Consider the following 25,349-nt stretch of genomic DNA (forward strand, 5'->3'; position numbering starts at 1 on the left):
AGTGCTGCCCCCAGGCACTCTCCCCCCCGCCCCCGGGCCCCCGCAGCACAGCAAGGCTGAGCAGCGTCTGCCTGCTCGCTCCACCTGTCTGCCGGACCCTTGGTGCCCCAGGTAAAAGCCGCACCCCCTGACCCCCTCCCAGAGCCTGCACCCCCACCCCACGTTCCCCCTCCCATCCCGAAACTCCATCCTATAGCCTGCATCCCCTCTCCCCATACCCTCTCACCACACACACACCCCAGAGCCTGCACCCCCATCCTCTGGCCCACAGATCATTGTCCGATCCTCCCTTGCGTCTGTGTCAGGAACCCCAGATCTCAAACGGTTTCAGAGGTGCCGCTGTGTTAGTGTGTATCAGCAAAAACAGCGAGGAGTCCTTGTGGCACCTTAGAGACTAACACATTTATTTGGTCATAAGCTTTCGTGGGTGAGAACCCACTTCATCGGATGCATGGAGTGGAACATACAGTAGGGAGGTATAAACACACAGCACATGACCAGATGGGAGTTGCGTTACCGAGTGGGGGGTCAGTGCTAAGGAGCTAATTCAATGAAGGTGGAAGTGGGCGACTCTCAACAGTCAACAAGACTCAAGCGCTGGCCCACAGGGCGCTTAGGAGCTCGTCAGTCCGAATCCACCACCCAGTGTCCTGCTCACGCTGCTAGAATAGCCGCTGAAGGGGAGCAGAGGACTCCAGTCCTGGGCTCTGATTGGTGGAACCCTGGGGGGCCCGACGGGTCCCCAGCCTCTGTGTCCCCCAAGCCAAGGGGCAGGACGTTGTCTGTGCCGCTGGGTCCTCCCTGCTCAGCTGTGCTTCCCCTGCGATACTGTTGTACTTAAAGTACTGCACAGGATCTTTTCAGGGGGAATAAGACAAAACGCCACATTTATTAGTAATACATGTATTCATTAACACTGTATTATATGCATATAATATATTACACTTACGCTCACACACACACACACACACACACACACACACAAACCCATTCCGTCTTGTTGTTACCAATTAGTTGCTCCCCTTAACTTTACTGGCCAGGTGAGTTAGATGGGGGAGGGGGTGGAGCCGGGCTTCTGCCGATCCGGATCGATGCTCCCATGTTGACAAGACGAGACCCGGGGTCCTCTGCAAGACACCTCACTTTTATAGCAGCTTTCCTCTTATGCAAATCTATAGCAGATTCAAACTCTGTGTCTGTGTCCATTGGTCCTTTGTGCTGCTTTCTTTTGAGTGTTGTCCCAACGCTGCAAAGAGGGTGTTTCCAAAAGAAGGTGCTTGCTTCTAACCCCCAAGGCCGTCGGTATGTCTGCTTGTCTTTAAGGAGCCCACTTGACACATTTTATTGTTCTTGGGTCTGGCTCCCAGCCCCTCTCCAACAGTTGAGGCTGTCTGGAGGTGCTGCCTTCCATGCCTTCCTCATTCACACCTCATTCATTCAACAGGGCAATTGATTAAGAGTGGGGGGGAGGAGAGCTCTTGTTCTACTGCTAGCAAAAAGAAATTTTTCTTCTATCTTATTTTATCTTTAGGGGCTATAATATTATACCAAGGGCAATGTAAAGTTTCTAAATGAGGTTTTGATACAAAGTCCCATGAAAACAGAGGTCACACGTGGGTAGACCCACCACAAGGTTATATGAAGAGGCACAATGTAAAGTCATATGAAAATTATCAGAGATTTATCTACAATACCTGCCCCTGATCTCCTGGGAACCTCTCCCCGCCTGACGCCTGGTTTGCCCTCTGGTCAGTCCCCCCCCGCCCCCCAGCCCCTTCAGCCAGGCCTCCCCCCTGCTCTCCCCTCCCCCCACCCTCTTCAGCCAGGCCTCCCCCCTGCTCCCCCCCAGTAGAGGGGTCTCTCCCTGGCCCTCGGCTGGGTCCCTCCCACAGGGGGGCTCCCTCCATCCTTGGTGGGACCCCCCCCCACTCCACACAGCGTTGGCCTCCCAGGAGCACAGAGACCCAGCCTAGAGCCTCACACAGACCTCCACAGCCAGAGCTACGGGTAGAGCATCACCCCCCTGCAGCCCTGTCTGGCTGGGCTGGCTGAGTCCTCCAGGTCCTAGAGATCACGGGGGTGGGGGCTTGAGGAGCCGCACAGTACCAATAACAGCACAGAAGAACGGGCGGATTCTCTCCCCGGCGAAAGAGGCCGGCAGGAAAGTGATGATCACGTCCCCGGTACCAGCATCGACAAACATCACCTGCCCCTGTTCATAGTCCAGCTGAACCCGGATCCTGCGGGGTGCCCGGCTCGGGGACAAGAGGATGCGCTGCACAGGGGATGTGAGATCCCAGTACCGATCCTCACTGCATCGCACAGCCCAGATCCCCCACTCAGGGGTAAAGCTGATCCATCCCTTCCTCCTCACAGACTCTCTGGCCACCCCCACAGCCCAGTCTCCCCGCCCGTCCACCTCCGCCTCCACCTCCCAGGTATGTCTGCCTGAGGTGAATCCCTCAAAGCCCAGCACACAGGGCCAACAGTCAAATCTCTCAGGGTTGTTGGGCACAGCCTGCCGTGCGTTTCCCCTTCTCACACTTTTGCGATCCGCAGACACGATGAGGTAGGGATAGGCTGTGTCTGGATCCAGGGTCACGTTGGCTGCAGAGAGAGAATCAGAGCGTGAGGGGCAGAGCTCAGCCCTGGGGCAGGGTCTGATCGTGTCAGTGACAGAACCTGCCCCAGCTGGGGAGTGAATCGGGCAACCTCCTGCCTCCAGGATTTCCCCAGCTGTGCCTGGGGAGCAGCGCTGAGATCTCAGCCATGGGCAGGGGGGATTCACACCCCGACAGAGCCAGTTCAGGGACAGAGTGAAAGGATCAGCTCAGCTGAGCCAGGCCCCCAGACCCAGCGTCTGAGTCTCAGTGATTCCATCCTTGTGCTTGGGGGAAAGACAAGGGGGGTTAGAGGGAGGTGGGTTTAAGCCTCCTGTGTCCTTCCTTTAGTCTCCCTGGCCCCTCGTTACAGGGGCCTCAGTGCTGCAAAGCAGAGAGCAGCAAGAGTGCGATGCCTCCTATCTATGCCCCCAGCAGAGCCATCCCTTGGGGAGGGCGAATTGGGGCAACTGCTCCAGGCCCTGCGCTTTGGGGGGCCCCGCGATTGGCCGGCACAGTCGGTCCCAGAAGAGACAAATCCATCACTTCCACCCTGGACCCCGCACTCCCCTGGGGACGGCCCAGACCCCCAGCATGGCCCCAAACCCACTGCTACAATAACAGCTGGGAGCAGAGTTGCTGTGGAGCCCCGGTGCCAACTTCACACAGATGGGGGGGGGGGGCTCCCTTGCACCGGAGCTATTTTCTGGGGTCTGTTTCCAGGCACATTAAGGCCCCTTTGCTCTCACAGAGCAGCATAAAAGGGCCTGACAATCAGGCCCTGGAATCTTTCCCCACCTGCACCCACCTCTCCCCACAGATGTGATTAGAGACCCTGGTATCATAGGAGGCTCCCAGCAGATTACAGGGAATCCAACGTCCCCCTGTCCCATGATGTCACTCTGCACAGTCCGTCTCCTTGCAGAGCCCCCCCCCCCCCCAACGATCAGCCAGCTGAGAACTAGAAAACCTGCTTTTACAGAGACCCCCCTGGCCCCCCAGGACTGTGTGCAGCTGCGGGTGGGTGAGGACACCGCACACTTACTGAACGGCTGCTCGGCTTGTGCTGGTCTATCGGGGACTTTCCAAACTCCACACTGCTGGCCCCAGGGCTATGCAATGGCTAATACAGTATTGCCGACTTCAAGGGATCAAATCTCATGAGATTGGCCCAACAATCATGACATGTTTAAAGGATTCTATTGTGGTTTCTAGGTCAGTCTCTGGATGTTTGAACTCCCCCGGCCCCTCCCCAGGGTGTGCGCATGTGACAATCAGTGTTGCCCACTCTCCCACATGCACTGGGGAAGGGGATTTTGGCTCCTGCTGCAGGAGCTCTCACCCCCCATCTGCCCGTCTCGAGCCCAGCAATTAATCCTGTCCCCCAGACTCCATCAGTTCTGTCCCCATCCAACCCCCCCATTCAGTCCCCCAGCCCCCATTATCACTTCCCATCAGTTCAGCACCCCTACCCCACTGCTCTCAGTTCACCCTGCCAACACTCACCCTATCTGCTCAGAACCCACCAGCAATACAGCCCCCCCAGCCCATCAGCCCCCCGATCACTTCAGGCCCCCTGCAGCTCCCAGGGCATAATAACACCCTCCAGCCTCACCTCTGCCCCTCCTGGGGTTCTTCACCCTCCCTGGGCCTGGTGGCTACAGTGGGGTGCCCTCTCCCACTTCCCAGGCTGGCAGGGGAGCAGCTACCCTGGGGTGGTGACAGTGGGACCCCCCAGCCGTGCCCAGGGCAGCTGACAGGATTTCTAAGTAACATTAAGCCTCATTTTTAGAACTCTCAAATGTCGGGATTTTTTTTCAGCCACAGCTCTATGGTGAGATCAAGAGTGAGGCTTAATTTTACTCAGAAATCGCATCTCTCATGATTAATTCGTGAGAGTTGGCATGTCTGCAAATAGGTGATGTCTACCTAACCCCTTTGGACATTTTGAACATTTTTTCTTTTGACTTATAAAGTAGAGAGAGGAAACAGAAATGTCTATTTTTGTATGTTGAATTTTCCAATTCTTCATTGTACCACTTCTGCATTTGCTAATAATAATAATATTGCCAGGGGATGTGATGTATGGGCATAAAGAGTTCTGAAAATGAGGTGAGATGGTCCTCTCTGATTTTCCTAAAGGCTCATTTTAACTTAGATCTCTACGGAGATAAACTGCTCACCCCCTCTCCCGCACCCCAGCCCATCTGCTTAACCCAACCACTAGTTAATAATTCTAAATTCTAAGAGAGAAAAGAATCGACTTTTCTCTTTTTAGGAAAGATCTGGGCAGCCACCAGTAATATGTTGCTCAGCTCCTCTCAAATGCAAAATTGAAACATAACCTGAACTATGGTGCTGCCAATGAGCCACCATAATTCATAGGAAAGTTTTCACTCCCGCTTTGATCCCAGAAATTTACCTTTGTCCCACTGAGGTTTAGATGACAGTGAGTCTAGAGGAAGAAATGGGTGAAAAAGATGAATTGTCATGTTGAGGAATATATTCACATTGTTAATGTTCTAACACAAAAGCAAAATGAAAACAAAATAAACTTTATGAAGTTCTAGTTAAGGAGGTTAAGTGCAATTCACACCAGTACAAACCATTACACACCTCACTACAAAATAACCCCAAACATTAAAAACTAAGGACATGACCTAAGGTTACATGACAGACCCAGAGATGTTTTACCAGCAATTACACACCTGTGGCTGGCCCATGACAGCTGACTTGGGCTCGCACGGCTCGGGCAATGGGGCTGTTTAATTGCGGTGTAGATGCTCGGGCTTGGGCAGAGGCCTGGGCTCTGGGACCCTGTGCCGGGAGAGGGTCACAGAGCCCAGGTTCCAGCCCGAGCCCGAACCTCGTGAGCCGGAGTCAGCGGACACGGGCCAGCCACAGGTGTTTAATTGCTGTGTAAACAAACCCTCTGAAACCAACACATAATTCACAGACAGACCCACACACAGACACTTTTTCACTGATTAGCATTCAATCAACTTTACATCTGCCCTTGAACCGTTCGTACTTAGTAAACTGTCTCATCCTTCCTGACAGCCCTGGAGGATAAAATGTGGAGAATCTCTAAAGCAGGGGTGGGGAACCTACGGCTCAAGGGCTAGATCCGGCCTGCTGCTAAATTTCATCCGGCCCGCAGCTCCGCCGGTCCCCTCCCCCACCACGGGGATGGAGCCGCAAGTGCTGACTCTCCCCGGTGTGGGGGGAAGATCCAAGTCTCTGCATAGAGCTGCAGGAACTAGGAGTGTGGAGGGTGCTGAAGCACCCCCCAGGTTTTGCGTGGGGTCCCAGCCACCAGCTCCACGCCCAGGGTCCCAGTTGGCTGCTGGACCCCTGCCCGGGGCTCTGCCCCTGGTACCGTACGCAGGGTCATGTCAGCTGGCCCTGCACCCAGGGCTCTGCTCCATCCCCAGCTGTGGTCCCAGCCTCAGACCCCTTACCCCTGTCCACATCCTGCCCCACCCTCCCGGAGCCACGTCCCAGTCTTGGTCCCAGCTCTGGGGAGAGGGGGCACAGACAGGGGTAAGGGGGGTGCCAGGTAAAAAGTTTGGGGACCACTGGCTTTCAGCACCCCCACAGTAAAAATTGTTCCAGCGCCACTGCCTAGACCCCCTGTGGGGCTGGAGCTGTGAGTGCTGGCTCGGCCTGCTGCGGGGGGAAGCCCCTGTGCCCCCTCTCTGTCCCCCTGCGGGTGAGTGGCCCGGGATTGATTTTTTTCCGTGAGTCAGTGGCCCGTGATAGAAAAAAGGTTCCCCAGCCCTGCCCTAAAGCAAGTGTAAGGGGACTGTTGCCCCCTTACTAACACTCAGTGGGGGTGTTTTGGTTGGCTGCTCCCAGCACTAAAAGGGGAGGGGTTGATGGGAAATCAGGACCCTGAGACTGACAGTCCCCAGGAACCATGGGGAGAGGCCAATGCTCCAGGTCAGCCTGATTGACAGGGCGGGCAGCTAATCAGCATGACAGGAGGCCAGGGTGGGTCCCGTCCTCCGTGTGAGTTGGAATGGCCTGAGTCAGACTGCGTGGGGCCGAGCTAAGGAGAGAGCAGGGGCCCAAGCTGAGCTGGAGAGCAGAACCGGGCCAGAGCCAGAGACGCAGCCCAGGGAGAGCAGATCCTGTGCTGGGAGCAGAGCTGCAGCCACAGAGCCAGGTGTGGTGAGCAAGTGGGGCCAGCCAAGGGGGAACCTGGGCAAAGGGCCCAGCACAGAAAGACACCCCCAGACAAGGGCCCTTGCAGGCCAGACCGGGAGGGGGACCTTAACCCTACGGGGGGCTGACGCTGGGAAGAAGGGTCCCACCACTCAAAGCCCGGAGGTGTGTGGCCACCACCATTGCAAGTGTCCAACCCGCAGCGTCTCTGCAGCACGGCCTGGGCCTGAGAAGGAGCCTGGGACCGACAAGAAGCAGACTGTGACCTGCCCTGACATTCCAGAGACACTGGTTGTGATGTTCCCACCCACAGAGCAGGGTGATGTGTTTTCCTTTAACCTTTCCCATTTTTCCTTGTTCTTTTCTTTAGATTAATTGTTAATTAAATAACTTGTATTTGCTTTAAATTGTACGGAATAATCAGTGGGTTAGGGAGGTGCCCAGTGCAGAGAGAGTACCCCGGAGTGGGGACACCCTAGCCCCTGCCCTAGGTGACCACAGCAGGGTTGGGGGTCGAGCCCCCCCAGGAATCCTGGGCCCAGCCTTGTTGGGGTTACGAGGACTCAGACAGACGGGAGAGTGGAAGGGCAGGGAGGCCTCTGGGTAAAGGAAGTGGGAGCGGGGACTCAGATCCTTTCGCTAGCCCACCTCACCGGGGTAGTGCAGAAGTCAGGAAAGTTCCCCACAATAGCGGGACCATACCCCCGCTTACACAAGGGAGGGACTGTGGTGACACATGAGGCCTTGCGGACAAAAAATCCAAACAAACATACTTCAAAAACAGTGAATTCAGCAGGAATCCCAAGCTCAGGTTAACGTTCATAGCTGCTAAGAAAGGAAAACCCCAGGGAGTGCGAATGTAGGCCCCAAACCCAGTGTGTATGTGCTGTATTGAGAGCTGAGGAGGGAATTCATAGGTTCCAAATGATTAGTTGACTATCTCCATCCACAATCATTGTTCCTAAGAGATTTCCCCAGCTCTGTCAGTTATCAGTGTAACATATGTGAGAAAATTCCCCAGGTGACTGGTTATTACCTGTGAATTTCTTCATTCTAGTCTCCAGAGATGCATTTCTTTGAGAAGATTCCCACATTCTCCATTTCAGTTCAGAAGAAAAGGCCACTGGGTTCTGAAACTTCTTCCTCTCGCATCTGAAGAACAACTCAGTGTTACTCGTTGTGGAGTTTGTTCATATTTGTGTTTTACTAACATGTGTTTTACTCTAGTGAATGGTTGTAGCTCAGCAGACCCTGGAGGATTAAAGTCTCTATTGCCCCAGGAATAGGTCCAATCCCAGCTTGGACACTACAAGCTTCCCCTTCGTTTTGGTGAGACCGATATTGGAAAACTGCATCCAGTTCTGGTGTCCTCATTTTAAAATGGATGTTGAGAAACTGGAGACGGTGCAGAGAAGACGCACAAAACTGATGTGAGGGCCTGTAAAAATGCCTTGCACTGAGAGACCCCTGGCACTTTAGTAGGGGGTATAAATACCATCATGGGGAGAACAGACTTGGTACTAAAGGGCTCCTCAGTTTAGCAAACAAAGGCACAACAGGGACCAATTGCTGGAAGCTGAAGCCAGAGAAATTCCAAAGGGAAATCAGACAGACATTGTTAACAGTGCGGGTGGATTAACTATTGGAAGAAACTGCCAAGGGAAGTGGTGGATTCTCCATTTCTTGATGGGGCTCCAGAACACAGGGGCCGTGGCCCCATCACTTTTAAAGTGGGAAAGCTCTGCTCTCTCCCTTTGTACCTGCCTTAAAGGCAAGTGATGGGGGGAGGCGGCGGAGAGGACGAGCAGGGGATGGGGTCTCGGGGGAAGAGGCAGAGCAGGGGTGGGCCCCCCCCACACTTCTAGGGCGCTTCAAGCGTTACTGTCTGTTGATGTCTTCAAATCTAGACTGACTGGCTTTCTGGAAGGTACTTTAGTCAACGCACGTTAGGATTTAGTCAAATTCAAGTTATTGGGGTGAATACATGAATAACAGGGTGAAATTTAAGGACCTGCGATACATAGACACCAACTCTGTGGGTGCTCTGGGGCTGGAGCACCCACAGAAAAAATAGCCCCACAGATCAGCTTCCCCTCTACCCCCCCAGCGCCTCCCGCCCGCTAGCTGGCCCTGCCTCCCAACGCCTCCCACCCACCGGGAATCAGCTGTTCAGCAGCGGGCAGGATGCGCTTGGGGGTGAGGGGGTGGAGCAAGGGAAGGAAGAGGCGGGGTAGGGCCTTGGGGGAAGGGATGGAGTGGGGGAAGGTCCCGGGGCTAAACAGGGGTCTAACACCCCCAGGGGAATGAGAAAGTCGGAGCCTGTGCTCTGATATACAGGAGATCAAATGTGATCATCTCACAGTCCTTTCTGGCCTTCAACTTTATGCATTTATGAAACTCAGTAATACCATGTGGCAATGAGTTCCACAGGTTAATAATGAATTGTGTAAAACAAAAAGTATTTTCTTTTCTCAGTTTTACAATGGTTCCTTTCAGTTGCACTGAACATCTCCTCAGTCTTGTATTGTGAGTGTGGGGAAGCAGGATGCCCTGACTTATATCCTGTACACCATTTAAGGGAGACAATTAGTGACAATTCTTGTGGTGATATAGATACCCATCGTACCAGGACCTGGCGTGAGACCCACTAACCCATTTCAAAGATAATTTATGTTCTTATTTAGTTCTTTGGATACATACAATGGTCAGTCCACTAGCACAGGGGTTCTCAGCTTACAAAGGCCAGTGTGTGTCCACTCCACACTGAGGAACAACAAACTACTGAATGAACCTGCACTGCCCGAGGGAGCCTTGAGCAGTGTGAGTCGGTGCAGTTCTGGGGGGCAGGGCTGGAGCTGGGGGGAACTGGCTGACGCCTTCTAGTGCTGGTTCATCAATGGCTGGGAGAGGATTCATGTAACACAGCTGGGCAGGTCCCTGCCCGTAGGTGTCTGTGTCAGCGCAGGGCCTGTCAGGCTTGTAGCTTGACATCAGCATCACAGTGCGAGAGGCAGCCCAGGGTTGGGGATTTGGAGGGCTCCCCAGTCCCACAGTCCAAGTTGCACCCCGGGAACCCGTCACACTGATGTAAATCTCCCTTGTGGCAAATTAAACCGATTACTTCTTGTTCTGTCCTCAGGGGACTTGAAGACCAACTGATCACCGCTCTCTGTAGAACAGCCTCAGACAGATTTGAAGACTGTTATCAGGCCCTGCCTCAGTCTTCTCTTCTCTAGACTAAACACACCCATTTATTTCAACCTTTCCTCACAGCTCATTAGGGAGACAGGCCACACATAAGGGGTTTAGGCCAGAGAAGCAACCTCTGATTGGACAATGAAGCTCAGCTGAGCAGGTGGGGGCTGGGCTAGGATAAAGCCAGGAAGCTGGCAACAGAAATCGGTTGCAGTGAGAAAGTCTGCAGCCACCTTCTGTGCATTGGAAAGGGAAGGAGGGAAACCAGGGGAAGAACAGCATGCTAGGAGCCTGGCCCTGAGGGAAGGGAGTACTTAGAATCAGAGGGTTAGAAGGGACTGCCGGGGTTATCTAGTCTAACCCCTATAAGAGAGAAGGGTGGAGAAGTAAGCCTATGGGAGGTGAGTAGGAAGCAGCCCAGGGAGTGAGCAGACCTTGCCTGCAGGTGGTAGGGTCCCTGGGCTGGACCCTGGAGTAGTGGGCAGGCTCGAGTTCCCCTACCAGCCACTGATGGAGCCGCATTGCCTGGGCAGTGGGACCAGGGAGACTCTGTACCCCAGAAGGGGAAACCATTTAGTGACCTGGCTGCAGGGCTGAGTCACGAAGAAGAAGCTGCAGCTCCTGGAGTGAGAGATGAGGCTGCAGAGTGAGAGAGAGACAACGGGGGAGAGACGGCAAGGGGAGGGGTTGGCCCTGGAAGAGAGCTAATCCCCAGAACAGCCAGGAGGAGGCACCACCTGCGGTGAATACAGCAACCTGGGACAACATCCCACAATGACATTCGCCATTTTCACAAGAGCATCACACTGGTGATTCCTTCAATGTGTGATCCACTTGAACCCCCAGATCTCTTTCCACAGTCCTGCTGCCTAGCCAGTAATTCCTCATTTTGTAGTTGTACATTTGATTTTTCCTTCCAAAGTGCAGCACTTTGTCTTTATTGAATGTCCCCTTCAATTGATTTTAATCCTTCCTCCCTTCGCCCTTTGTCTCTTGTGTCTATTTAGACTGTAAACGCCCTGGGGCAGGGACTGTCTCTGTCTGTGTGTCTGTGCAGCGCCCAGGATGTTGGGCCCTGGTTTTGCCTAGAGCCTCTAGGCACTGCCATAGTGCTACTGATAATAGCACATTATAAACTCCTTAGAGCTGGGAATGTCTCTTCCATCAGATCTCTTGCCACGCCCAGCACACGGATAGAGCTCACTGCATAATAAGAAACAATTAACAAACAGCTCATTGAACAGTCATTAGATGGCCCTGACTTTCCATCCCTACTTAGCTAGGTGGAGTTTGGTGTCTATGACTAGAAATGAGAGACCCATTCTCCATCCCCAATCTCCTGAGGTCTCCATTCCACCAGCTACACTACAAATCAATACCCTGCCTGTAGGTCAATCACTCTTTTCTCAGGCTGCTCTATACTGGAGTCTAGTCAAAATGACAAGAGCCCCAAGATTAGATTTGTCAGAGGGCGATTGGGAACCAGCCCCACACTCTGCACTGCTGGACCATGAGGAACCAGGTCTCGTGGCCAAAATCCCTTCCCTGCATTGGGAAGTGAAAGGGAGAGTGAGAAGGAGCCACCTACCTGCTCAAGGTGCCTTTGATGTCCTAGAGGAGAAAGATAAAAGGAAATTCAGTCCCATCTCTCATACTAAGGATCCCTCCTGCTCTGGAGGGGACTCACTTTGTCTTCACAGTTTGAGGTTCAAAGAGAAATGATTTGTTATTTATTAATGCAAACAAAACATTACATGTGCTGCCTTTGCTCTTTCGGAGAAGTGCTCTGACTGCAGGATCTGGGCCCAGGAAGTTTGTACTGGGGGCACACAGGCTCTTTGTGTAACAACATTTCGATAACCACCTGGCACATGGAATCAGAGGGCTCAGTCTGGTGATGTGCTGAACAAGGATCTTCCGAACACTCAGAGGTGTGGGGAAGATCCCCTCCTGCAGACTCCAGTGGATGCAGAGGGAGGGATGCCCCCATGCTGTGCTGCCCCCAAGCTGTAAACTCTCTCCCCACTCACCCATAAGCATTCTGAAGACCCGTCTTGTGGGGTTCTTGACACCCACAGGAAGGTGGGGCTGGGTGAGAACAATGGGTGTGGGGTACAGAGTAACAGAGGGCCATTCATCGTCCTAAGCCCTAGGATCAATGCAGGAAATCTGAGGAGTGAAGAATGCTGCCCACAGCAGATACTGGCTGCAACAGAGAATTTGACCCTAGATATCGGCTAGAGAAGTCCAGGATGCTACGTTTTATTTCTTGCCTTTTTTTTAAATTTCCTAGTTAGAGGCATTTTTTGAAAAATAAAATCATTAGAAGGTTTTTGCAATTCTAACGACTGCTTACACTTTCAGGCTACCATGAGTAACGAACAGCTCCTATCTAACGTCAGTTCTGGCAGAGAAAATCACCACAGCCTCAGACCTCATGTATCAATTTTAAGGCCACTATTTTCCCGTTTTGTGGTGTGTAGGAAGAGTGGCAAAATGAGGCTTTAAAGTGGAACTCAACTTCAATCTTAGCTATTTCCATAATTAAAGACAGGTTCCATCTTTAATCTTTTGGAGTTGGCGTTTGGAACACAGGAAATGCCAGACTGGCTCAGACTTGAGTCCATCTGGTCAGTATTCTGTCTCCAAAGTTGGACAGTGCCAGATGCTTCAGAGGAAGGTGTAAGATAATCTGCCTCCCACATTCTCATCCTGCTCTCTAACAGTTAGTGACTGGCAGAAGCAATGAACCATGAGGTTTAATATCACTCTGCATATTCCTGCCATTCATATAAATATCCGATCACTTTTGAGATTTGCTAAATGCTTGGTCTCAGCAACATCTGGTGGCAATGAGTTCCACAGTCTAATTACGTGATGTGTGAAGAAGCATTTCTTGGATCAGTTTTGAATTTGTCACCTTCTAATTTGATTGAATGTCCCTTTGTTCTTGCATTATGAGACAGGGAGAACAGAATTCAGAGTTTGCCATTTTTGGAGGAGTCTTCTCCCACTAGAATTGAAACGCAGAATTTTTTTCATTTAGGACTTGATCCTATGCCCGTTGTACTCAAGAAGTATATTTCCATTGACTTTACTGGGCATTTTATCAAGCCCTTAAGGAAAAATAATGTATATTTTAGCAATACTGTATGTTCTGACCCTTCACTCTGTGATGCTCTGTACCTCGGGGGAACACCCTGCACCCCCATGTTCATCCTTATAAAATGATTGTGTGGTATCCAATGCAATGTTTGTCATGTCCAGTGTCTTTGGAAGGCTCATGATGCACTGAGAATTGTTGTTACAGTGATGTTCTGGGCTGTAATTTCATGTCTATAGTTATGAGGCTGAAAATGTGTCCTCATTGCTTAAAACAAGCCCAGGCAAAACTCTCCAGAAGCAGTGGGACAGTTCACACCTCATCAGGGTATCTATGGGACAAACCGAGCCCAGCCTCACAGGAACAAAGGACACTGGCCTAGGCAGAAACAAAGGATCTGTTGGACTCTCCAGTGAGTCACCCCCCTTGCCTTGGTCAGTTTGGGACTACGATGAGGTAATGCCCACCTGACCCTGGGGGTGTGGGGGGAAATCCAAGAGGGAAGAAAGAACATGATAAAAGGGAGAGACATTTGCCATGCTCTTCCTCTCTCTTCCACTTCCATCTACAGACACCACCACCATGCGACTAACACGCTGATCAATGGGGAGAGGCTGGCTGAAGGGCAACCAGCCAGCTTGTGGTGAGAAGCATCTAAGTTTGTAAGGGCATTGAAAGTGTTAAGATCAGCTTAAAATGCACTTTGCTTTTATTTCATTTGACCAAATCTGACTTCTTTTGCTTTGACTTATAATCATTTAAAATCTATCATTTGCAGTTAATACATTTGTTTATTCTACCTGAAGCAGTGTGTTTGGTTTGAAGCGTGTCAGAGACTCCCCTTGGGATAACAAGCCTGGTACATACTGTGACAGGGTCAGGCCAGATGGATACAGGAGAGAAGGCAGATATATTAGTCCCAGATTAAGTAGATCCCTTTTCCCTGGGTAAGGTAACTGGGGCAGTTCCAGAATAAGCAGGAACTTGCTGGAACCAATTAAGGCAGGCAGGCTAATTAGGACACTGGGAGCCAATTAAGAAGAAACTGCTAGAATCAATTAAGACAGGCTGGCTAATCAGGGCACCTGAGTTTAAAAAGGACCTCACTTCAGTTTGTAGCATGCATGTGAGGAGCTGGGAGCAGGAGGCACTAGGAGCTGAGAGAGAGAAGGCATATTGCTGGAGGATTGAGGACTACAAGCATTTTCAGACACCAGGAGGAAGGTCCTGTTGTGAGGATAAAGAAGGTGTTGGGAGGAGGCCATGGGGAAGTAGCCCAGAGAGTTGTAGCCGTCACACAGCTGTACCAGGAAGCACTCTAGACAGCTGCAGTCCACAGGGCCCTGGGCTGGAACCCAGAGTAGAGGGCAGGCCCAGGTTCCCCCCAAACCTCCCAACTCCTGATCAGTCAAAGGAGAAATTGACCTGGACTGTGGGTTCTACCAGAGGGGAAGGTCTCTGGGCTGTTCCCTGACCCACATGGTGAATCTCTGAGGCGAGGAAAATCTGCCAATAAGCGCAGGACCCACGAAGATAGAGGAGGAACTTTGTCACAATACCAATTTCTTTGTTAAATTGATGAACTCATATAAGCTTGCAGTGCCCAGGGAGCAGAACTGGACACTGCAAGATGGACGTTCCTAGGGTTGTGTCTGGGACCGGAGATATTGGCTAGTGTCATTCGGTTACACAATCCAAGCAGCGGCTGGCCAAAAGTGCTCACTCACGTAGCTGGGAGCAGCTTACATGCTAGAGGCTGTGCGGGAACAGCCCAGGAGTGGGGTTCTCACAGCAGAGCAGGGCAAGGCTGGCTCTCAGAGTCGAGGATTGGAGTGACCTAGCAGATCACTGGTCCAGATAACACCAGGGGAACGTCACACACTCCTACACTCCAAAAGTGAAGGGTTTCTTGCCCTGTGAAACGTTCTGGGGTGTTTCTAACACTGTCTCACCTGCAGGAATTCACTTGCTGGCAGCTGGCACTTCTGCTCCATCTCACTGATCAGGGAAGTGAAAGAGGATAGTTCCTCAGATACTTTGGCAACATACTCATCCCTCCTCTTTTCAATTTCCTTATTCAGCTCTTCCAACTGGGCCAGCAGGAGTCGCTCTTGTTCCTCCAGAAACTGACGCAATTGCTGAAATTCAGCCACAATCTTCTGCCTCTCAGTTTCCAGCTGTTTCTGAAATGACAAGACACAAACAGAGAAAGCACAAGTCAAGGACAGGAACACGGAGTGAGTTATGGGACATTTTGTAAAGTCTTATGTATGCACTCGGGAGCATGTCATTGCAACCCCAGAGAATTTAACTCCTGATATTTTATGGAGAACAAACGCTATGCTCAGTAGACAGATGATTTTCCAATGAATTCTGGAGAATCCTAACGGGTGTTTAGAATATGAATGTATCTTGCATTATTAGGATATTCTGTTATCAGTGGCATCTAGAAAACAAGAACCTTCAAACAACAGAAAGTACAGCAGGTGCGGGATCCAGAACTGGACAGGCCAGAGTTACGTCTGGGGAGCAAACAGTAGAACCCAAACTCAGAAGCGCTAGACTAGAATTGGGGAACAGAGGCTCTCCACAAAACACACCTAGATGAATAGGTCCATGTTTCTAAAACAGGCTTTAAAATTAGAGCACCAACAATTGGTCTGACGAGTTTTGAATGCACAGGTTAGGATACAAACATTATGTCACATCATAAATCTCCAATTTTAATCCACAGAGGTATTCTGAGCACAAACTGGGTGGCTGGCAAGACACCTTTTTGCAGGTTCAAATCTGAGTTTGCAGGGCACTTAGAAACGTGCGCATGTGAACTGGACACAAGCCCACCAATTCATGCTCTTTCTGGAGCACTCTAGCTTCTGATACCCCAGGAGCAAGAAACTTACATCATATTTAGAACCCAAATCTTCTTTATGGCAACGTCTAGCAGCGATATCACTAGGGCCTGTTCCAAAGCTCACCACAATCAATAGGAGTCTTTCCAGTGATTTCAGTAGGGTTTGGTGAGGAGTTAAGTGACCAGCCGTCCCTGGGGCAGCAGATTTCTCTAGTGGCTGCCCGCATTCTTCTGTTGTGGTTATTGTTCGAGGGCTTTTCCTTAACCCTGCCCCTGGTTCTTGTCACGCAGACAGAAAGCAGAAGACCAAAAGTCTAAAGCGCAGGCAATGCGATGTTTGCTGGGGTTAGTGCCAAGCAAGCATGTCCATAGCTCTACAGGCCAGCAGAGACTTTACCCCACGTCTCCCTTCCCAGTTCTGAGCCTTGCCTGTGTCCCCGTTACCCATTTCCTCCTTCTTCGCAGGTCCAAATATACCTGCAGTGCGCGCCCCTAGTCACACTGCTTACAACTTATGGGCATGTTCCATTCTGGAAGGTCGGGAGTCTGGGGTCTTCATCCCACCTCTTCTGTACCCCATGGGAGGGGTGAGGAGCAAGGTTGTGTCCTGGTCAAGGCCAGGTTTTTCTTTGGTTTTTAGTGTTTCTTCCTCCCTCGTCCCCAGGGCTGGCTCTGGCTTTTTTGCCGCACCAGACAAAAAAGCCTCCAGCCGCCCTCCCCCAGCGCGGCAGGGAAGGGTGGCCGGAGCCCCGGGGGGAGGGCATCGAGCCCCGGCTGGGGCTCTGCTCTACCCAGTGGCCAGAGCACCGCGGGATGGGCGGCGAGCCCGCCCGGGGCTCCGCTCTCCCCGGCGGCCAGAGCCGGAACACCGCGCTGTCCCCTGCATGTGCCGCCCCAAGCACAAGCTTGGTGGGCTGGTGCCTGGAGCCGGCCCTGCCCGTCCCCCTTTGCCCCACCGAACTGGTTGCTTCACCTTGGCTTGAGAGAGGAGCCAGGCAGCCTTCCAGTGTGTGCTCATATATTACACTCCCACCATACCCTGTAACACTTTCTCTGTTCTTATCTGTTCCCATTATACTAACAAACGCATCTGGCCAGACAGAAGCGACACACAGTGTCTTTGTCCTTCACATACATTTGTAAAGATGTCAGAGTATCAAAAGTCAAACCAAAATTCTATCTCAGGTTAACAAACAGGCTTATATGCGAACAGTTCTGTCTGTTGAAAGTAAAGCCAAAAAATGGGGGAGGAATTTGCAAAAAACAAATGAAATTTCAAAGTTGTTTCCATTTTCAGTGTTCAAAATGGGACTTTTAGTTTGTTTGAAAAATATCATGAAATAACTTGAAAAAAATTCACATTTCTGTTTCCCCTTTTTCCTAAAATGTAATAAAATAATGTCCATTTCCACGACCACCTCATTTGTTCCTTTTATTCCATTCTCTCCGGAACTCTTCAAAAGTTCTCCCATTTTAGAAAAATTGGCAAAAAGAAAAATTAAAATCTAGGAGAAAAAACCTGGAAATTATTCATGTTATTGTATTCTGTGGCAAAAGGGAGGAAATGCGGAAACAAAGGGATAAAAAACATTTGAAATTTTGAAAAAAATATCAGCTTTTTAAAACCAAAATGAAAACTTCAATTTGAAATGAAAATAAATATTTTTGTTCATTCTGAAATTTCCTGTCAAAAAACTGATTTTTATTTATTTATTTGCAAAAGACAGTTTCCCATGGAAAAAATTGTTTCTACTAAATCCCATTTTCCTACAGGACATTTTTGTGGTTGAATTTTGACCAGCTCTAGTTGAAAGACTAAAGGAGAAACTACTGTCAGCTAAACAAATTACACTCACATTATCAATGGAAATATCTGGATTATTAAAACTCTTTCCTTAATGCTCCATTTTCCTGTTCATACTCAATTGAAGCAGAACAGTTTTTCTTTCCAATGCGAATAAATAAGTAATAATCTTTCACAGAAAGGAACACGTTTCTCACCATTCTTTTTCTGTTAGACTAAGCAGAGTATCAACAATGTCCCTGTGCATGTTTGTCTCTGAGTAAGAACGGCACCTACCAGCAGTTCCTGGCTTATATTTTCCCCACTCAATTTATACGACAGAATCTCGTCTCTCTCTTTTTTCAAACTCTCCAAACGGCTCCGAATTTTTTCCTAACAAAAGAAAAACTGGTTTAGTTTCAGTTGCTTTTGGAGGCTTTCCCCCATTTTATTTATATTTTCAGGAATATTAAATGCATAATAAAATGGGTGAGTGCTCCAGCCACATGACTATAGAGTCATTCTCATGCTTGCAGTCTCTCCCTCTCTCCTGCAAATGACTCTCTAAGTATTTATCCCCAGTGGAACAGCTTCAGCAGGAGAGATGGAGGGAGCCCCACCTCAGAATATCCCATAGACAGGTGGCAGATCCCTGTTCAAATCCCTTCTCCTCATCACGTGGAAGAGGGACTTGAACCTGTGGTCTCCCATGTCCCAGGTGAGTGCTGTAAACACTGGGCTAAAGACGATGAGGGAGAGCGTTCTGTGAGTGAACTCACCTGAGGGGCCTCAGGCCGCCTACCAGCTTAGGCCCCACACAGGAGTTAGGTGGCCTAAGGCTGATCTTCCCTGGGGCTTAGGTGGGAGACCGGCATCGAGATGCCTTGAGCGAGGCAGCAGTGCGCATGGCCAGGGGCAGAAACACAGGTGCTGAGGGAACTAGTTACTGAAAACACAGAGGCCGAGGGAGTTTAGGCACCGACAGGGCTCAGCAGGAGTTTTGTGAATTGCGGTGGAGGCTCAAACTGGGGTTTAGGCACCTAAGTAAATATTGTGAATCGAGGCCTCACTGACAGGGAAACTGAGCTAAGGACGGGGCTGGACTGAGGCTTCACTGCCTCAGTGCACATGTGTTCGCTCTGCTCATGTGCACTGCGAATTTTCTGAGCAGTCTCCGAACCACACTGTCACCCAGGGCATGTTTTGATACATCACCGGCCTTGACATTTCTAAGTGGGCCTGAGAAATAATCTTCCCCCTCCCCCTACGCACAACCAATTCCTGATGCCCACTAAGCACTGGGATTGCCGGAGAATGTAGGGGAGAGTCAGTGAGATGAGTCACTGGGACACCGTCCAAACAGATCTAACCCAGTGACACACAGAAACTGTGAGCATGTGGCAGCTTTAATTCTTCTTTATCCCCCCCCCGCCCCCTACCCAAAAAGGGCAGCCGAGCTGCTTGATCCTTGTAACCAGAGTGATAGATGAACATCCGTTACATTTTCAAGACTCCCTGCTATAAAAGGTATTTAACGTGTCTTGGTTTTTATTATGGAGAGGGACGAGAAGGAGAAAGGGGGGTGTTGCTTGGCTGAGGAGGAAAAGATGGTAAGAAATGGACATAATTCTTTCCCAGTTGCTAAAGCCGGTGTGTTCTCCTCCCTGATTCTCCACCTCCTTCCCCCCAGATAACAGGACCCTGGATCTTTATTTTGAACATATGGTCACCCTACCCCTGCCTCCGCAGATTTCAAGAAACCTGCTGGAATGGGCCAGGCCCCCAACTGTTGTCCATTCTGTATGAGAAGCAAACCCTGTTCTAGGGTTACCATATTTTGTGCCTCCAAATGGAGGACACTCCCCGGGGCCCTGGCCCCGCCCCCAGCCCCGCCCACGCCCCCGCCCCAACTCCGCCCCCTCCCAAAGTCTCCGCCCCCTCCCCTGCTTCCCGCGAACATTTAATTCGCGGGAAGCCTGAAGCAGGTAAGGGGGGCGGGGGGGAGGAGGCGCGGCCCAGGCTGACCCCCCGGCGGCTCCAGCCTGGGTTGGCTCGGGCCCTGGGGTGCCGGCCCCGACCGACCACCCCCCGCGGGCCCGGCGCACCCCCCGGCTCCCCGCCCCGCGGGCCCGGCTCCCCGCCCCGGCTCCCGGCCCCACGGGCCCGGCGGACCCCCCGGCTCCCAGCCCCGGCCCCGCGGGCCCGGCGCACCGACCCCGGCTCCCAGCCCCGGCCCCGCGGGCCCGGCGCACCGACCCCGACCCCGGCTCCCGGCCCCGCGGGCCCGGCGCACCGACCTCGACCCTGGCTCCCGGCCCCGCGGGCCCGGCGCACCGACCCCGACCCCGGCTCCCGGCCCCGCTGGCCCGGCGCACCGACCCCGGCTCCCGGCTCCCGGCCCCGCGGGCCCGGCGCACCGACCCCGGCTCCCGGCCCCGGCGCACCGACCCCGACCCTGGCTCCCGGCCCCGCGGGCCCGGCGCCCTGACCCCGGCTCCCGGCCCCCCGACCCCGGCCCGGCTCCCGGCCCCCCGGCCCCGCGGGCCCGGCGCCCCGACCCCGGGCCGGCTGCCGGCTGCCGGCCCCGACCCCGGGCCCGGCGCACCGACCCCGGCCCCGGCTGCCGGCCCCGACCCCGGGCCCGGCGCACCGACCCCGGCCCCGGCTGCCGGCCCCGACCCCGGGCCCGGCGCACCGACCCCGGCCCCGGCTGCTGGCCCCGACCCCGGCGCACCGGCCCCGGCTGCCGGCCCCGCGGGCCCGGCGCACCGGCCCCGCGGGTCCGGCGCACCGGCCCCGGCCCCGCGGGCCCGGCGCACCCCCGGCCCGGCTCCCCGACCCGGCCCCACGGGCCCGGACCGGCTCCCCGGACCGGCTCCCGGCCCCGCGGGCCCGGCCCGGCACCGCGCTCCCGGCCCGGCACCATGCCCCCGACCCCGGACAAAGAGGCCCCGGCCGAGCCTCCCGATTTTCCCGGACATGCCCGGCTTTGGGGGATTTCCCCCCGGACGGGGATTTGAGCCCCCAAAAGCCGGACATGTCCGGGAAAATCCGGACGTATGGTAACCCTACCTGTTCCCACTCTACAGCGATTAAAAGGAAGCTGTGTGACAGCTGGAACTTGTGGAGTTTCCTGCTTCCGTGTGGATTTTTCCCTGCACAGGGGCTGCCCTTGCTCTAGGGCACACAAATCATACCCTGCTTTCCATCTCCTGGTACTATTAAAGCCATACAGCCCTGCTAGCGTGGGTGTAGTTACACCTGTATAACCGGGTGTAGCTTATTCCTGTATGGAAAGGGAAACAAGCCTTCCTGGCATCAGGCACCTTTATACCAGTACAACTTGTACTCACACGGGGGGAGGGGCGGGAGGAGGGGGCTGCTGACATAACTCTTTTGTAAAAAAATCCCAGCCCTCCCCAACACAGATCAGTACAAAAACTATATGCAGAGCAGGCCTTAAAAACATGTCTCCTCAACGTTCTTCCTGTATGAAATCCCTTCTGCTTTTCTACCTTGTCACTGTAGGAAGCCAGTTTTATTACGTTGCTGGTTGTATAATTCTCAGATGGCTGCTCTGATTGTTCAAGCATGTCTGGGCTGGGATCAGGGCCGGCTCTAGCTTTTTTGCCACCCCAAGCAAAAAAAAAAAAAAACGGCGGGGCGGTTGGAGCCGCAAAGTAAAAAAGAAACAAACAAAAAATCACAACTGTGTGGGGCGGCCGGAGCATGGGTGCAGGGGGACTCCCGGCACTGCCTACATGCCCCGGGCAGCGGGGTGCGCACCTGGGCTGCGGGGAGGAGGAGGGAGCAGGGGGAGAGAGAGAAGGGGGGGCATCCAAGGCTTCCTTAAGCGGGGCACTCACCCTGCAGCCCCGACCACCGCGCCGCCTGCCGGGAGGGCTCCACGCCATACGCGGCGAATTATATGGGCCCGTGGTGCCTGAGCACCAGGAATATTCAGGGCTGGGGGCTGTGCTACACCTATATCTGGAGCTGGGTTTCTCCCCTGGCCCCGCCTGGAGTGGGCCCCGGCCCCCGCCATCCCGGAGCATCTCCCCACCCCCGCCCCGGAGCTTCCCTGCCTGAAAGAAAACAGCTGGTGCCTCCCCCTTGCTTGTGCTGCCCCCTGCCTGCCGCTGTTTGCCTAGGGCTATCGCAGCACAGGAGGAGGGGGAGGGGGCCAGCCTGGGGACGGGGGAGGAGGGAGGATGCACACTCACATGTTTTGCAGCCCTCCCCTCCCCTCCCCTCGGACATCTGGAGTGGACCTCACTCACCTGATCCTGTGATCCACACCCCTGGCAGTCTCCTTCACCCCCCCCCCCCAGCACCCACCACAGGGGAGATGGGGGAGAGGGGCTTCCTATACCTGAGCACTGGGGCTTGGGTGAATTTTGTGATGCCCTCCCCCCCCACAGCCACCACCCTGCAAGCCCCACTCCTGCCCCATGCTGGGCAAGGGGCAGCCCCATCCCCCATCCCCAGTGAGGCTATGGTGAGGGGCAGCAGCAGGGGAGGCCACACGTGATGGCAACCCGCCCCCCAGTACCCACCATGGGGGGCGAGTGGGCTTTCTGGACCTGAGAGAGGCCCTAGGAGCATGTGCAGTAACCGTGGTGCAGAGTGAGTGTGCTGCGGGGGGTGGAAGAGGAGGGGTCCCTACCCTGGAGTTTGCTGCTGCCAGTGGGGAGTGGGTCCTCTCTGGCCCTAACCCTGGGGCAGCCTGTCTGCACCCCAAGTTCCTCATCCCCAGCCCTGCCCCACCCCAGAGCCTGCACCCCCAGCACCCCAACCCTGAGCCCCACCCCTGAGCACCCTCCTGCACTGTGAACCCCTCATCCCCAGCCCCACCCCAGAGCCCTCACCTGAGGGGAAAAACACGCAACTTAAAGTTGGTGGTCAGTTTGGAGTATCATTGTGTTTAGCAAAATACTTGATTATTTTACACCCTTTAAAGTATAAAACTAGTCGTACACAGGTGTTATGAAGTGGGAATGTTCTTAATGTTTTCTCTGATTACTGTGTGGGTGCCTCAGTTTCCCCTATGCATTTCTTAAGGATCTAGATGGTGGGATAAGGGGATGTGATTGTTGTAGAGCCCTAGAGGGCCAGTGTGATGCTGTCTGCACAGAGAATGGCCGAAACCCTGTCTCCGGACAACTAATGGCCTGGGCCGCTCTCCTGCAAGGTGCCAACTGAAGGTGTTGGAGAACAAAGAGATCAGGTGGCCTCCTTGTCCGGAAGAAACACAAAGGATAGAGGAGGGAGTGTCAGTTTGGAGCTGGCTGGGGAAATGGGGAGAGGCCCAGAACTTGGGTCTGGGCTCCCCACCCCGCAAGATGGACCTGACTGAGGGGTCCTGTTTTCTGTACCTACAAGCTCTGTTTTAGATTGTGTTCCTGTCGTCTAATAAACCTTCTGTTTTCCCGGCTGGCTGAGAGTCACGTCTGACTGCAGAGTTGGGGTGCGGGGACCTCTGGCTGCCCCAGGACCTGCCTGGGCGGACTCGCTGCGGGAAGCGCACAGTGTGAAAGGGGATGCTGAATGCTCCGAGGTCAGACCCAGGAAGGTGGAAGCTTCTTGCCCTGGAGACAGTATGCTCAGAGAGAGGAGGCTCCCCCAGAGTCCTAACTGGCTTTGTATGGAGTAGTTCCAGAGCATCCCAGCATCCCCTTCCACACCATGCGCTTCCCAGGAGTCCACACAAGCACTGACACTCCCTCCTCTGGCCTTTGTCTCTTTTCCAGGCATTAGGAGGCCACCTGATCTCTTTGTTCTCCAACACCTTCAGTTGGCACCTTGCAGGAGAGCGGCCCAGGCCATCAGTTGTCCAGAGACAGGGTTTCGGCCATTCTCTGTGCAGACACCATCACACTGGCCCTCTCGGGCTCTACAACAATCACATCCCCTTATCCCACCATCTAGATCCTTAAGAAATGCATAGGGGAAACTGAGGCACCCACACAGTATTCAGAGAAAACATTAAGAACATTCCCACTTCGTCACAACAGATGCAACAAAACATAATACTGTATATTGAAGCAGGCAAGTGCTACTTCTGACTTTCCACTTTTAATTGACCCTTGTAATCTTGTGGCGCCGACGTGTTGTAGCTTCGTTTTATCCCAGCAACAAATTCTTGATTTGTAGGACCACTAATAATCAACAATGGATTTTTCTGATAGTGATATTGTGCAATAAAGAGAAACTTAAATGCTTAATGCTTCCAGTCTATGTTTACACTATTTAATAAAATATATATATCGGCTTACAGGGCAGGAGCGGGGGAGCACCAACATTTTGGGCACCACCAAAAATTATACAAACCTGCCGCCTATGCTCTGCGCCTCTCCGGTTGGCAGGCAGGGAAGGACGTGGGCTGCCCTGCCGGGCTTGCTGCAGGGCGCTCCCCTCCTCCATGCCGCCGCCCCCTACAGGACGGCCGGAGCAGCAACCAAAAAGAAAAAAGAAAAAAACCTGCGGGGCGGCCAAAGTGGCAAAGCGCAAAAAAAAAAAAAAAAAAGGATTGGAGGGAATGCCGCCCCTTCGAATCTGCCGCCCCAAGCAGGAGCTTGCTCGGCTGGTGCCTGGAGTGGGCCCTGGCTGGGATGCCTCCAAATGCAAACATTACCTGGTAATCCACAGCAGCCTCATCGAGAGGAAGCACGGCGTGGTCTTTGTGACTGCGGGACTCTCTGCACACCACACAGATGGGGGTTTGATCCACTTCACAGAAGAGTTTCAAAAGCTCCTCATGTTTTTCACACTCTTTTTTCCCTTGGAGGTCTGGGATTTTTTTGGTTATTTCAACTACATTCCTCAGCTCCCAGTTAGGCTGAAATTCTCCTTCCTGGAACGGTTCTCTGCACTGAGGGCAGGGATAAGGGGGGGAGACATTGGACTCCTTGCAGTGCCGAGTGATGCAGGATCGGCAGAAATTGTGCCCGCACTTGAGAAGCACCGGATGGTTAAAATAAACCAGGCAACGGGAACAGGTAACGGCCTCTTGGAGATCATTTACCCGGCTTCTCGAGGCCATGGCACCTATGAGAAATAAGAAAGTAAGTTTTATTTTCACTTTGCTCAGAAATGTGTTTATCCCCGATAGAAGCTGGCCTCCGCCCTTCCTGCAGCCTACTGCAGCTGCCTGCCTTGTGCCTCTTTGCTGATCTGTTGTGAATGTGTTTGCTGGGCCCTGGGATCCTTCAGTTCTGGAAAGGAGAAAATATAAGGGGATAGGACTCAGGAGAGAGGTCTATAAAATAATGACTATATTGAACTACATTTGTACAGATTAAACTTTAAACAAATATTTCCCCATGCAGTCATAAAACAGAATTAAGTAAATCAAGTCACTGACGAGATACAAGTATCAGGGGGTAGCCATGTTAGTCTGTATCCACAAAAACAACGAGGAGTCTGGTGGCACCTTGAAGACTAACAATTTATTTGGGCATAAGCTTTCTGAAGAAATGGGGTTTTATACCCATGAAAGCTTATGCTCAAATAAATCTGTTAGTGTTTATGGTGCCACTGGACTCCTTGTTGAAGACATACAAGCATTTTCTAAATAAAAGAGCTGGTCATAATATCCCTCATTCCATGCCCACAAAAACTTTATAGAGGCCAACAGTATTGGCAGAA

The 25,349-nt window shown here is 52.8% G+C and overlaps 1 protein-coding gene across 1 annotated transcript; it reads right to left on the bottom strand.

Annotated features, from left to right (window-relative positions):
• Nucleotides 1-1,822: 1,822 nt before the first annotated feature.
• On the bottom strand, nt 1,823-24,792 carry LOC101936068 (tripartite motif-containing protein 10-like). Its single transcript, XM_065564112.1, has 7 exons — nt 24,337-24,792; nt 18,000-18,095; nt 15,018-15,248; nt 11,551-11,573; nt 7,804-7,919; nt 5,023-5,055; nt 1,823-2,607 (listed from the first exon to the last, which is right to left on the bottom strand). Exons 1-7 carry the CDS (start codon nt 24,742-24,744, stop codon nt 2,072-2,074), a joined length of 1,443 nt encoding a protein of 480 aa, XP_065420184.1. The 5' UTR covers nt 24,745-24,792; the 3' UTR covers nt 1,823-2,071.
• Nucleotides 24,793-25,349: the final 557 nt, after the last annotated feature.

The sequence above is a fragment of the Chrysemys picta genome, chromosome 12 (assembly GCF_011386835.1).
Source record: "Chrysemys picta bellii isolate R12L10 chromosome 12, ASM1138683v2, whole genome shotgun sequence".
In the NCBI taxonomy this organism is placed as follows: Eukaryota; Metazoa; Chordata; order Testudines; family Emydidae; genus Chrysemys; species Chrysemys picta.